Genomic DNA, 13150 nt, shown 5'->3' with positions numbered 1-13150 from the left:
GATGGCTTCTGTCGCCTGGCCTTGAAAACAGAAAGTAAAGGAAAGAGCCCCCAAACTCAAATAGCTCGACCGAGGCAGGTATTTACACTGCAGTGGAGTGAGTAGCCATCTGGAGGGTGGTGCTGAGGAGGCCTGGCCCATAGACTTCCTGGCTCTGGGGTCCTCTGCAGGGACAGAGAATGTGGGGCCAGAGCTGATCGGTCTATGTGTCTGGTGCTGGGGGTGCAGGCTCACCCCAGGTTCAGCTCCAGGCAGGAGAAGCCAGGCCCGGCCTGAGCTGCATTTGCAAGTTGGAGCAGCCAGGGCCGCACGTTCGGGTCTAAGGACTGTGATGCCTCAGAGTCAAAGGTTGGGACTTTGTATGGCACCACAGGCCTGTGTCCAGGCGGGTCATGAATTGGCTGCCCCAGGATCCCGTGGGCCAACTGGGGCTGACAGGGAGAGATGTCTGTCCTCTGAGTGGGGACAGCTAGAGGAGATGGCCTTTCCATGGGTCTCAGGGGCTGCACTTGTGATCCTGTACCCTCTGTGGAGGAAGCAGGAGGAGAGTGTCCTGGCCAGCTGGTGCCATCAGCCCACCAGGTAGCTATGCATCTCACGTGAGTTGATGCTCAGGACCACACCTGAGTGGTTGCCTAGGGAACAAAGGAAGCAGCCCATTAGTGGAGATGGCGGAAAACAGACCATAGAAGAACACAAGTGACCTCAGCGGCCAGTGGGGCCAACATGCGGTGGGCACCGTGACATTCCCTGTGCCTGGTGCAGGGTGGGGGGTGGGGTCTCCAGTGTCCTTGGTGGTGACAGGAGGGAGGTGCCAGGTGCCATCACAAGCAGTGGTCCAGAGGACTGTTCAGTGAGGCACCCACTGACCTGCGTGAGGGCCACCCCTGGCATCGGCAGCAAGGGGGCGCAGGAAGGGCTGAGGATCTGCCCCCTCTTGGTAAAAAACACTGGTGTGAGGTATGGTCCAGGAGGCAAGGAGGGGGATGGGGACCACAAAGGGAGAGAGGGAAGACAGCCATGGTCAAAGACAGGTTAATAGATGTCCCTGTATGAGTTGCATTATGAGACCAGGGATGTTCTCCGTAGAGCCCGTGTCCCTCTCTTGCTGTCTGCACAAAACAGATGAGCGGAGACAGTACTGGTGGGAAGGGGCTGGTGCTACCCAGGCTGTGGGGGTGAGACCTGGGACTGGACCTGACTATTCATGTGACTCTCTGTTAGGGCCTCCACCTCACTGGACCTATGTGATCTGTGACATCAGTTGCTGGGGCACCATGGAAAAGAACTGCCACAGGTCCCCATTAGTCCATGCCAAGGTCCCCATGAAGAGTGCCCTGGTACTATTACTAGGAATTTACATGTCGCTGTGGGATAGTGGGCTACCATCTTCCTGAGACCCCCTATCCTTCTAGCACAGGCTATGATTTCTTTGCACGAGAGTAGGGTCCGGCTATGTGGGCAGTGCTTAGGGCTGCATAGCCCAAGGCTACATATAAAGCTATGCACAAGGCTATGCTCCTCCAGCTCCCTCTTGTCATATGATTGATTTAAAAGGCTGCTCCTGGGGTCAGACAATGACCAGAAGGTCTAAGGTCTGGGGCCTCCTGCACACTCAGTAAGTCACTGGTGGGGTTACGGTCCTAGAGGCTGTAAGTCCATCCTGATCAATACTCCTGGGCTGGCAGATGTGGGAAATGGATGGAAGGGGTAGGGAGATGCCCTAGCCCGGAGAAGGCCTGGAGGATGCAGGATGGGGTCTGATTGATCTTGCTGGGATCCAAGCTCAGCCACCAACAGCTAGCTGTGCCATCCCGGTGATGAAAGACCTTGTTGGGTCACTAATTCTCAAGGTGAGGGTCAAATGCCTGTGACAGCATTTGACAAAGCCTTGCTGTGTGCCACACTCTGCCTGGACACCCCAGCAGGATGCTGACTGCCACTGAGGGTGAGTAGGCGGTGGTGCCCACCAACACCACAGGGGCCTACGCAGGGCCTGTGTGGGACAGAGGTTCAGAGCAGTAGGGCTCTGGTTAGGCCTGGACAGTGTTCCAGCTATGGAACTACACAATGGGGAAAACGACTTAAGGGTACTGGCGGAGGTGGGAAGGGAGGGTGCCGCAGCCAAGGGGACAGGCCTGGTCCTCTCCTTGTGGGTATGACAGGAAAGAGGTCACCTGGGTAAAGATCCTGTGCTGTTCTGAGGGTCCACACACACAATGCTTTTGAACTCTGCCTTTTCAAACAAACAGCTAATGGGATGGGGGGAGATGGGGCCGGGCAGCTTCAGGCTCCTGTGAGGGAGCTCCTTGCCTCTGTGAGGGCTTTTCAAGCTGACCACCCACTGCCAGGAGAATGCCCTCTGACTTCACCCTGTACTACTGTCCAGGACTCATGGCTCTGGTGGACCCCTCTGTGGTGGGGGCAGGCAGGGTCCCCATGCCCCAGCTCCTACCCTGCATGGTGCTCTGGGCATCCTCACTGTGGCTCACGGGACTTGTCATCTCCTGCTCCTTCTCGTTGTGCATCTGGGCATACACCGTCCTGCCTGGGCGTTTCCTGCTGGTCAGAGGTACAGCTCAGCTTTGAATAAGGTCCTTGTGGGGGTATGGTGGAGACAGTGCCACACAAGACTGTTCCCCAGACAGCCCACCCTCCGGTAAGCTCCTCCACCCAGTTCTGCTGTCTACTGCTAACCGTATATAGTCACCTACCTTTTCTTTATCCAGGCATGCTATAACTGCTTAATCTCTGTCCTCTTTGTCACCTATGTCCTCACAGCTAGGACAGTAACACACACACACACACACTTACACACACTCACATGCACACACTCACTCGCGAGCACACACACACTCACGCACACACTCACATGCGCACACACACACTCATTCACGTGCACACACACTCACGCACACACACGCACACACTCACACTCACGCGCGCACACACACACTCACGCACACACTCACGAGTGCACACACGCACACACTCGCACGTGCACTCTCGCACGCACACACGTGTGCGCACACACACACACACACACACTCGCGTGCACGCACGTACTCTCAGCGCTGATTCAGTCCTGAGGGGCACTTGGTGAACTCTGTCCATCCAGACTTCCCAAGACTCTGCTGTCCACTTCTAGTTCGGGCCCCAGGGGAAGCAGAGAGGAAGACAGCACACTCTGCCCCACAAGCGCTTGGGCCCAGAGCCACAGGCAAGGCCCATGGTGTTGACAATAACTCCAGCCAGACGCAGAAAGGTCATAGGCCCATTCAGAGACAAGGAGACTGAGGCCTAGGAGTGGTGGTGGTGGGAGCTCGAGGCGGTAGGAACATCCATTCCCTTGAGTAGGAAAGCGTAACTAACTGTGCCCAGATGACGTGTGGGCCGTATCCCTTTCAGCAAGGGATATCCAAGTGATGGACTTAGATGTTGGAGGTAGCCCTCCCCGTCAGTCATTATAGACTCCTGGGTAAGCAGTGGCTTTCCTGTGGGCCCTGCAAGGGGCACGGTGTCAGGGAGAAACAGACTTATGGTGGCTGTGAGACTCAGGAACATTGAATGGCTTGTCACCTAGCATCCCAGTGCTGAGGACACTGCCAGTCAGAACACAGCCAGCCCCCAGCTGCCATGACCTAGGCAAAACTTAAAGCCCAGCTGGGTAAAAGGACAAAGGGACTGACTGGAGGGGAGCGGGCGGAGGGGAACTCTGGTTTCCCTCCACTGACTACTCAGAATTCCTCTGCCCTGCTCTGCCTTCCCCCCTGGGGCTGCCCGGAGCTTCTGGGAAGGGACATCTGGCCCCTTCCTGAGCTCTCTGTTTCTATGGCAACATATCCCTCCCTTCCAAACTCAAAGCTTGAGCTGGTCCAGAAAGATGGCCTTGGCCCTGGGGATGTTGGGCCGGCCTCACTCTGGACACATCTGGCCTCCTCCTCTTGGTGCATGGTAGGGAGTGTCCTGTCTTTTGGGCCACCTGCCCCTCATGCAGCACTCTTGGGACAGCTTGTAGAAGCTGTGGCAGCCATAGCTGAGGTGTGGGATGCTAAGATACAGAGCCGCAACCGGTCAATCCTGCCCCACCAGCCTTGAAGTTGATACTGCGCCTCCTTGGACCTTGCATCCTCATTTGTTGGGCAAACAGTGTACCCTCCCGGGAGGATGAATAAAGGAAAGGCTGCCCTGAGCCTGTGAAGAGAACAAGGCTGAGGAGAAGGGACACTGGGAACCTCTTGGCTACCAGCACAGGGACAGACTCACACCACCTTACTCCATGGCCTGTGGAAGCCACGCTGGGGCCGTGAGCTGCTTGTCACACGTCAAGGACGCCAGGAGGCCTTACCTTTTGAACTTGTAGAGGATGAATGCCCCCACTGCGAAGAGCCCAATGACAAAGAGGACCACCACAGCCCAGTAGCCACCACTGCCACTTGGCCTCTGAGGACCTAGAAGAAGGAGGAGAAGCTGTGGGCTGGCTGTTCCCGGCCCTGGTCTCGGTGACTCTACTTCATGTTGTCCAGCGGGCCTTGCCCATGTGGCTGCGTGGACGTGCTATATGGCTCTGGAGGACTGGCCTTTCTTCCTGGCGAAGTCCTACTACAAGTAGGGCCTACTTTGTCTAGGTTTCCTGCAGAGGGGAGAAGCATTCTTCTGCACTGGTGTTAAGTGAATTAATTGGCAGGTTCCTGCTGGTTGTTGTGGCTGCTTCCATACAAACCATGCCAAGATGGAAAGGCCCAGGGCTGACTGTGTAGGAGTTGGTGCACCTAGCCAGGGATGCCCCAGCCAGAAGGGTTGCTGGCAGCTAGATAAAGGCTCAGACGAGTCCTACAGACACTCTCAGCATCCACTGGCTTGGGCTCACACCCACCCTGCCCCAGAGAAGACCCAAGACAGGTTTGTCACCTGTATCTGTGTCCCTCAGGTCCACCAGGATACGGAGCCCTCCTCGAAGGATGAAGCTGATCCTGTGGGAGTTCAGTGCCTGCTGCACAGCTGCCAGTCTCTGTAAGCAAAGGGAAGTGGGAGAATCCTGGGATCTGGACCACTGGAGAGTCCCCTGGAGCTGGGAAGGGATGCTGCCTGATGCCTCTGTGTTCTCATCAAGGAATGGTCTGCGAGCCCACCAGCTGGGTTCACTAAGAGCCACTGGTGGTGCAGGTATCCCGGCCACCAATAAATTATCATTTCAGCACGGGACAGACAGAGAGGACACAGGTTTCAGTGTGTGGGGGTGGAGGACTTGGGGTGCTCCAGAAGACCCCACACTGGTATAGTCAGTGAGTCTTCCATCCAGCAAGGGGAAAACCACAACGATGAGACATGACAGGCCAGCCCACCTAAGAGGGGAGGCAGAAGGAGCTGCTGCATTTGGAAATTCTGGGGAGGAAACAAAGCCCTGCTCAAGATCCCTGTAACATGGCTATCAGGCGAGGCTCACGGCACACATCAGAGCTCGCCCAGGCCTCACCATCATTATGACACCACCCGTCAGTCACTGTCCAGGACCTAGCATGCAAACCCAGCTGTGCCCAATGACACTCATTTCCACATGGGATTACGACCTTTGCTAAATCCACTAGGCAGAGCCAGAAGCTGTGACAGCCACAGAATCATCTTTGCCTCCGTCCTGTGCCATGGACACTCATTATAGGCTCACACCGAACATACTCCTGCACACCGACACCAGGAGGTGATCAGCCCACAGCCTCTTGAGTGTCTGGGTGGCTACCACTGTCCCTGTGAACTTGTCTTCGCCTTCAGAATGGAGCCATTTGGTTCAAAGGCTACTCGGCACTCAGCGTATGGGGGCCTCTTTGATAACAGTCCCCAAGGTGTCCCTGTCAAGGCACTTCACTGAGGATATTCTAGGATTGTTGATCTAACTTCCAGTTTTCCCTGTCACTTGAGGTCCAGAGTCTCTCACAGTGCTCACCTGTGTGTCCGAGTACCCCTAGCGGTGAGTCTGATCTCGCATGGCAACCCTAGACAATGATGTGAGAGAGTGGAAACCATCCCCACACGTTGGCCTAGCCTCCTCGCCCTGGAAGCTGTCTATCTCACTAACCTTGGATGCTGGCAGATGGTGGTACCTCGGGTCAGACAGCATTACAGAAAAAAGTAAGCCTTTAAGGGATGTCCCACAGAGATGTGATTGCCAGGAATGACCCCCACCTACATCCTCAGCCACCCAGCCCTGCCATGCCGTGGCCTGCCTGGGTGGCCGTGGACATACCTTGTCACTTGTGAGGCTTCTCTTCCTTGTGGGCCTGGGAGGGGGCAGGAGCACATACAGGTCGGCTATGGTGGGCAGCCCTGGCTTTACTACAGTCACCAGCAGCTCCTCGGGGATGCTGGTCTCCTGTAGGGACAGGCAGAACACTTGGATCCTCTTCCTGTTCCTCATCCTTTTCCGCAGCTAAATTTCCAGCAACGCCTGCCCTCCCTTCCTGGCCACCTGCCCTGCTCCACACTCCTGCCTCTCGGTTCCCATGGGTTTCTGTAGTCCTGCCCCTCCCTCCGAGTATCCGACCCAGGGCATCAACCCACCACTTCCCCAGCAGCCCCAGCCTTGTCCCACCCTCATTCCTCAGCCCACAAAGCACACCATGGCTCAGGCTAGAATTGGAGCCCAAGTCACAGGGTACCTTGGAGAGAAGCCGGGTGACCACCATCCCCACATCCTCCCTCCACTCAGGAGTGTTGGGGTTAAAGGTGTCCAGGTCCCTGGAGAACTGCAGAGGCACCGCCTGGAACTGAGCTGGAAGGGACAGAGTAGGGCCTGTGAGGTCTGCGGTGTGGCTAGGACCCTGCACAAGGTAGCAATGCCACACCGCCCAGACGGCCTCACCTCTATCCCAATGGGTCTGTGTTTGGAGCATAAGGGCCCTCCTTTCCTTCGACCCTGACATGTACTGATGATGACAGTGGGGACAGGGGCATGGCCCTGCACACACCTGCTTCATGAGAGCTACTCCTCAAGTCACGGGGATACATACCCTATGACGTCATCTGCTTCCTCAAGGACTTCAACTCACTAGCCACCCCACCAGATCAACAGTCACATGAGATTAAGGGACCCATCTTTCACCCACATTTCATTTCTCAGGGCCCACGGGTCTGTTTCAGAGTCACATAAGCCCTAGGACCGGCCAGTCACCTTCACTATTTCCTTCTTCTTTCTCTCTTCTGCAGTGGGAAACAGCTATGCTGGGAAAAGGGCTCAGGGGACAGTGTTTTGTGACTTGTGGCCCACCATCCTCTGGTGTGGGCAGACCCAGATCCACAGTGAAGGGAGGACCAGCCCAGGGCAGCCTCATCCCTCGGCCTGCAGGCCCCTAATGTGACTGATGGCTATGGTCCGTGGCAGAGACGTTCCGAAGCTGAATGAGCTTCAGGTGTGCAGAAGGGGTAATCTCCTCCAGACACAGTATTTTACTGAGGGGTTGACAGCCCCAGGAAGAGTAGACAATGGAGCACCATCCCCAGGTCCTCTGAAGGACCATCCTCAGAGTGGAAAGTGGAGAGGCCCTTGGAGATGGCAACATGGGGCTCATCTGTTCTTGTTAAATCACTGACATATGATTCATTTTGTCAGAGAGTCTGGGGCTCTTCAATAAGGCCACACAGTCAGTCACAGAACCCAAATCCACTTGGACTCCTCCCTGCCATCCAGGAGTGAACAGGCCCCCTGCAGCGGTGTCCCCAGTATGGGGGGGAATGGGCGCATAACTCACCCAGCACACGGATGACCCTGGAGTCCTGCAGCACTGAGTTCCCACAGGCAGCCTGCACCGTCACACGCACATCCCCAGCATCTGTAAACCGCGTTGTCACTGAGTTGTCCAGGGAAAGCAGAGGCTGTGGGCACAAGCAGGGTCAGACCTGTCTGGCAGGATGGCGAGCCACGATACACTGTCAGGAGCACACTGGGACTCTGCTGGCACTGGCTCTCATCAGCAAGGCTGCTGCTGGAGCTTTCTGCACTGGTTGTGACTGCGAGGGGTGGGGGACCCTCGCACACCCTTGTTCTAAGCTGCACCGGGAACATGCCCTGTCTCCATAACATGGCACATCTTCTACAGGCTGCCCATGGTACCCCATGGCTCACCGTGCACAACACAGCACTGTGAGTGAGGCCAGTGAAGCCTTCCCTGGCCACTCCACTAAAGAAAGCTTCCCCTGAGTTCACCTGCGATGCATGTCGTACCTACTCGGTGACACATAATCAACTACTCTGTTCCATTTCTTTCACAGGACTATCCAGGGGTTTTTCAGATGCTCAGCGAGGGAAAGGTCAGGACCAGCCCCTTCTAACGGTCTCACACTGTACCCTGATGTCAGGTACCGAGAGCAGCGCCTTGCTCCACTTGACACACCAGATGGCAATCTGTGGGAGCTAGGACTGAGAAGGGGTGTAGGGCGCACCTGCAAGCTGTGGCCGATCCACCAGTAGAAGACAGTGAGGTTGGGGTTCAGGGGCAGCAGCACGGCTGTGAGGTTCACCTCCTGATTGATGCCAATGACAGGGACAACCTCAAGGTAGAGGGCCTGCAGTGGGACTAAAGAGTCCCCAAAAGTTCAGGGTTAGGGGTCAGTGAGGCACATAACCTTTCAGTGGCTACATCTCTACCATCAGCACCACCATCATCAGCACCACCATCATCAGCACCACCATCATCATCACTACCAGCACCACCATCATCACCACCACCGTCACCATCACTACCAGCATCACCATCATCACCACCACCGTCATCATCACTACCAGCACCACCATCATCACCACCACCGTCACCATCACTACCAGCACCACCATCATCACCACCACCATCATCATCATTACTAACATAAGAACCACCATCATCAGCACCACTCAGTACAACCCATTACCATCATCACCATCAGCATCCCACGTCCATCATTATCATCACCAATCATTATCACCACTCACTACAACCTATCACAATCATCCCTATTCACCATCCCCATCACCACTACCATCCCCACTAATGCTAAGGTTTGAATCTAAACTGTTCACTGGTTCACGTTATGAATGTTTGTTCCCCAGCTGGTGGTGCTGTTTGCTTGCTCTTTAACGGAAACCTCAATCTCTGATCCCTGTTCCACCATGGCATGAGCAGCCTCTGGCTGCCACATACTCCTGCACCACGCCAGTCCACTGCGCTTCCCAACCATGAATGATTGAACCCTCTGAAACACTGAAAGTAACCCATTCCTCCCTCAAGTTCTTCCTGTCAGGTATTGTGGCCCCAGAAAAGCAATAGAATCGGTTGCAGGTATGTGGAGTTGCCGCTGTCACTAAATCTGACCCTGCAGGTTTAAACTGTTTCAGAGGGGGAGAATTTGCTATTGTTGTGGGGAAATAATTTGGAAAAGTGGTACTGGATTTTCAGGCACATTGGAGGCAAGAGTTACAGGGTCATAGATGCTTGTACTCAGATTTTAAAGGGAAGGTTGTCAAGCCAGGCAATGCGTGCATGGAGGGGTTGAATCTTCTCTATAACACGGATTAATAAAAGATCCAAAGGCTGATATTGGGATTCAACCTGAAGATCAGAGAAACAAAACAGCCACCCACTAGTGCTTACCACTACCTCAGGCTGAAAAGGCTGCCCGTACACTAGCCCTTCACCAAGCTTCAAACAGCCGCCTCTCCTCAGTGTGGCTGGAGAATGAATGTCTCATACTTAATACTGAAGACCCTGCTTCTATCTTTTATAGCTCTCTAGTGCTGGGATTAAAGGCATGTGACCTGTTACTCTTTTAGACTGATTCAATCTCGTGTATCCCTGGGTGGCCTTGAGCTCAGAGACTCTTAATCCTGAGTCCTAGGACTAAAGGCGTGTACCACCACCTCCTAGCTTCTGGCTGCTGGGATTAAAGGTGTGTGCCTGGCTTCTATGGCTTGTGGCTGACTTTGCTTTCTGAATCTTCAAACAAGCGTTAATAAATCATAAATAATATATCACTACACTCCTGCAGAGGGACTTTGACATGGCAATTCATGACATTCTGAGGGTGAGGCCTAAGATTCACTGGAGACCCTGTGTGGGATGCAGGAACACGGGGCATCTGTAGAGGAAGCCTGCGGGCAATGAATGGAGCCTGTGTTGAGACAAAGAAGGCCGAAATGGGAAGAACAGAGACATGGCCGCCCAACCTCATGATGCCACCACACGCTCCAGGTGCTACGCACAGCTAAGGGACTCAGTGCTTCCTTGCTGTGCTTCAGTCTGGTTCCAATCAAATCTTTTCTTGATGCTTCCTTTTCTTCTGTTTTCCGGGAGGTGTGTGTGTGTGTGGGGGGGGTAGTGGATGTTTACTATAGACAGGAAGTTCAGAATTGCCTTTTACAAGGACTGCTAAGAGACTTCTTTTGACATGTAATGGAGTCTCTGGGCTTAGATGCTTGAACATTGGGACTGTTGAGACCATGGTGACTCATAAAGTTGTGCTGAATGCATTTTGCATTAGAAATGTATGCTGTGAGCCGCTGGGGGCCACATCTAGACAATTAAGATTTAACTAGACAATTAAAGTTTAATTAGGTTCATGTCTTAGTTTGCATTTCCCATCTAGAGACACTCTTTGAGGAGGCTGGGGGACCTTTAGGAGTGGGTCTAGTTGGTAGAAGAGACTGCCATTGGCAGACCAGCCGCTCACTCCAGCCTCATTCTGATTCTGGAACCACTGTGATGTGAGGAGTCCTCCCCTCCCCCCGCCCCGGGTCCTAAGTGCTGCTCTTGCTATGAATGACATGATGTCGTATGAAACCCTGAGCCAAATTAAATCTTTCTAAGGTGTTTCTGGCGGGTAGTACAGTCAAAACCATGGAAAAATAACTAATGCAACCACCACCACACTCATTAACCACTATAACTACCATCACCATCATCGCCACCATCATCATTATCACCATCACCACCATCATTAACACCACAATTTTCACCAACATCACCATCATTGCCACACTGCTGTCACCATCATCAACACAGCTATACCATCCCCACCACCAATCTCACTATCACTATATTACTATGCCTATCATTACTACTAAAACTGTCACCATCAGTCATTATCGTCCGTATCACCATCACCATCGTTGTCCCTCATCATCACCACCACCTACAGCATCATGTCCATCATCACCATCATCACTAACATCCTTACCATCACTTGTGTCACCATGACCAGTACTATTGCCACCCCTCACCATTACTTTTGTGAATAATATCGGTACCAGGTCCATGACCTCACTGTCCCAAGGACCTGTAGCAACCCCACAAAACTCGCTGTGCTTCCCCAAAGCCCCAGCTCTCCATTTCGTGGAGACACACGGTGTCAGAGGAGCGGTGGACTTACAGTTGACCTGGACGAAGAGCACAGCCTCATCGTGGCCTGCCATGTTCTCAGCCCTGACAGACACGCGGTAGATGCCAGGACTCTCGTAGTGGTGCCGGATGGGCTCGCCCGTCAGAGTGAGGTTCACGTACATGGCCTTGAAGCCATCCCCGAGATCCACCTGGTACTTAGTGGTCAGGACATCACCCTGTAGGGGAATTCCACAGGGTCACTTAGGAGTGACTGTCAAGGTGGGGTCCAGCTCACTCCTTCTGTCCCTGCTCTATGGGGCCACAGACGGTAGGTTGGCTCTGATTTCAGGGCATTTAGGACTTATGTTTCCTGCTTTTAGGAAAGCAGGTTGAAGGCTGTGTGGGGTTTGGGAGGAAGCCTGAGCCTGAGCCAGACCATGGGGCTGGGAGGGAAATTGTGAGTCTCACATGACAATGGAGAAAGCTTTGGTAACCACCATGAGGTCTTTTCAGGGAACCACAGCAAACAAAACACAACAGTCGTTCTATGACAAGGTGGCTCCCTGTGTCTTGTCTCATCCTACACTGTGCCAGGGAAGAGGCTCAGCTGTGTGGAGCAGGCAGGGAGGGGTTCCTGTGACTTTGTCCCCAAGTGCCATTAAACTCCTCATGGAAGCTGCTGGCTGACCCTGACTCTCTAGCTCATGACAGACAGCATGGAGTCCTGTGTCCACACTAAAGTTCCCCTCCCCTGTCCGCCTGCCTCCCTCCCTCTTCCCCTCCCCTGGTTACCTACACTAGCAATCTTCCTATCTCCATCCAGACCTCAAACGCCAAGAGCGTTTGTATGTAAATGATGCTCATTTAACTTCCTCTGTGAATACACTACACTGGGTTGCATAGAGTCACCCCCAAACCCATGTCTGTTGGGAGCCTCTGAAACGGACACTTGAAATAAGTCTGCAGATGCAAGACATTGGGAGGTCACAATGGGGCATGGAATGCAAGAAACCCATGGCAGGATCCTTGAAGAGAAAACAGTGTGACCTGGCCACCAGGAGAAGGCTGTTTGAACACAGAGACAGATCCTGGGAAGTGCAGCCATGAGTTAAGGGGCTCCCAGAATGCTTGGAAGCGGGCCAAGGCTTTGTTGGGGCATTCCTAGAACCTAGCACATATGGTGCTTCATGCGCCCATTTTATAGGCCGCAAGACTGAGGCTTCCAGGGATCCAGGCTCTGGAGGTAGGCTCTCTGCCCATTGCTCTCCTGGTAGGGTTGGGTGAGGATTGAGGAGAATGTCCACACCCAATTCATTTCTATGAGGGGGCCGGCTGTGGGTAGCATTCAGGAAGGGGGTGTCTGCCTGTGGTTTTGAGGTCCCCATCCTTCGCAGTGCATGCCTTCCTTCGTGTACATCTTCCCCCGTGTGCTCGCTTGCCACCCATGCAGCCTGCTGCATCCACTGTCTCCCCGTGGCTTTTGCTCATTTTCAAACGGGCTGGTTCATCTATTGACGGGAGGTTCCCTGCACAGCCCTGTTCTGCTGCCCTCTGGGCTGCGCCCACAAACGCCCTCCTGCCCACAGTTGCCTTCATCTTCTTGAAAGTTCCAAATCTAGATGGCGCTGACACATCAAGGTTTCATTGTGTGGCCCGGAGCCGCGCCCATGCTGAGGACTCCCAGTCTGTGTCTGGATTGGCTTCAGTCCTAAAAATTTACACTTTCCCAAGTCCTCTGCAGGTGTGTGATCTATTTTGGGTCTGTGTCTGAGGTCTGGGGGGAGGCTGTTGCTGGATGGAGAGACGCT

At 54.0% G+C, this 13150-nt stretch overlaps 1 protein-coding gene across 1 annotated transcript in view; it reads right to left on the bottom strand.

The window, feature by feature from the left end:
- Positions 1-232: 232 nt before the first annotated feature.
- The window catches only part of Sorcs2 (sortilin related VPS10 domain containing receptor 2), a 355042-nt gene continuing 342124 nt past the window's right edge, over positions 233-13150 (bottom strand). Inside the window, exons 19-27 of the mRNA XM_051200383.1 lie at positions 11392-11578; positions 8434-8567; positions 7743-7866; positions 6654-6766; positions 6242-6367; positions 4912-5011; positions 4349-4451; positions 2456-2559; positions 233-635 (exon numbers count right to left, since the gene is read on the bottom strand). Of these exons, the coding sequence (XP_051056340.1) occupies positions 571-635; positions 2456-2559; positions 4349-4451; positions 4912-5011; positions 6242-6367; positions 6654-6766; positions 7743-7866; positions 8434-8567; positions 11392-11578 (1056 nt within the window). The 3' untranslated portion in view covers positions 233-570. The remainder of the gene's footprint in view (positions 636-2455; positions 2560-4348; positions 4452-4911; positions 5012-6241; positions 6368-6653; positions 6767-7742; positions 7867-8433; positions 8568-11391; positions 11579-13150) is intronic.

This window comes from Phodopus roborovskii, unplaced genomic scaffold (genome assembly GCF_943737965.1).
Source record: "Phodopus roborovskii unplaced genomic scaffold, PHOROB, whole genome shotgun sequence".
Taxonomy (NCBI): domain Eukaryota; kingdom Metazoa; phylum Chordata; class Mammalia; order Rodentia; family Cricetidae; genus Phodopus; species Phodopus roborovskii.
Note: the sequence above shows the minus strand (reverse complement) of the source record. Positions and strands in the feature narration are given on the sequence as shown.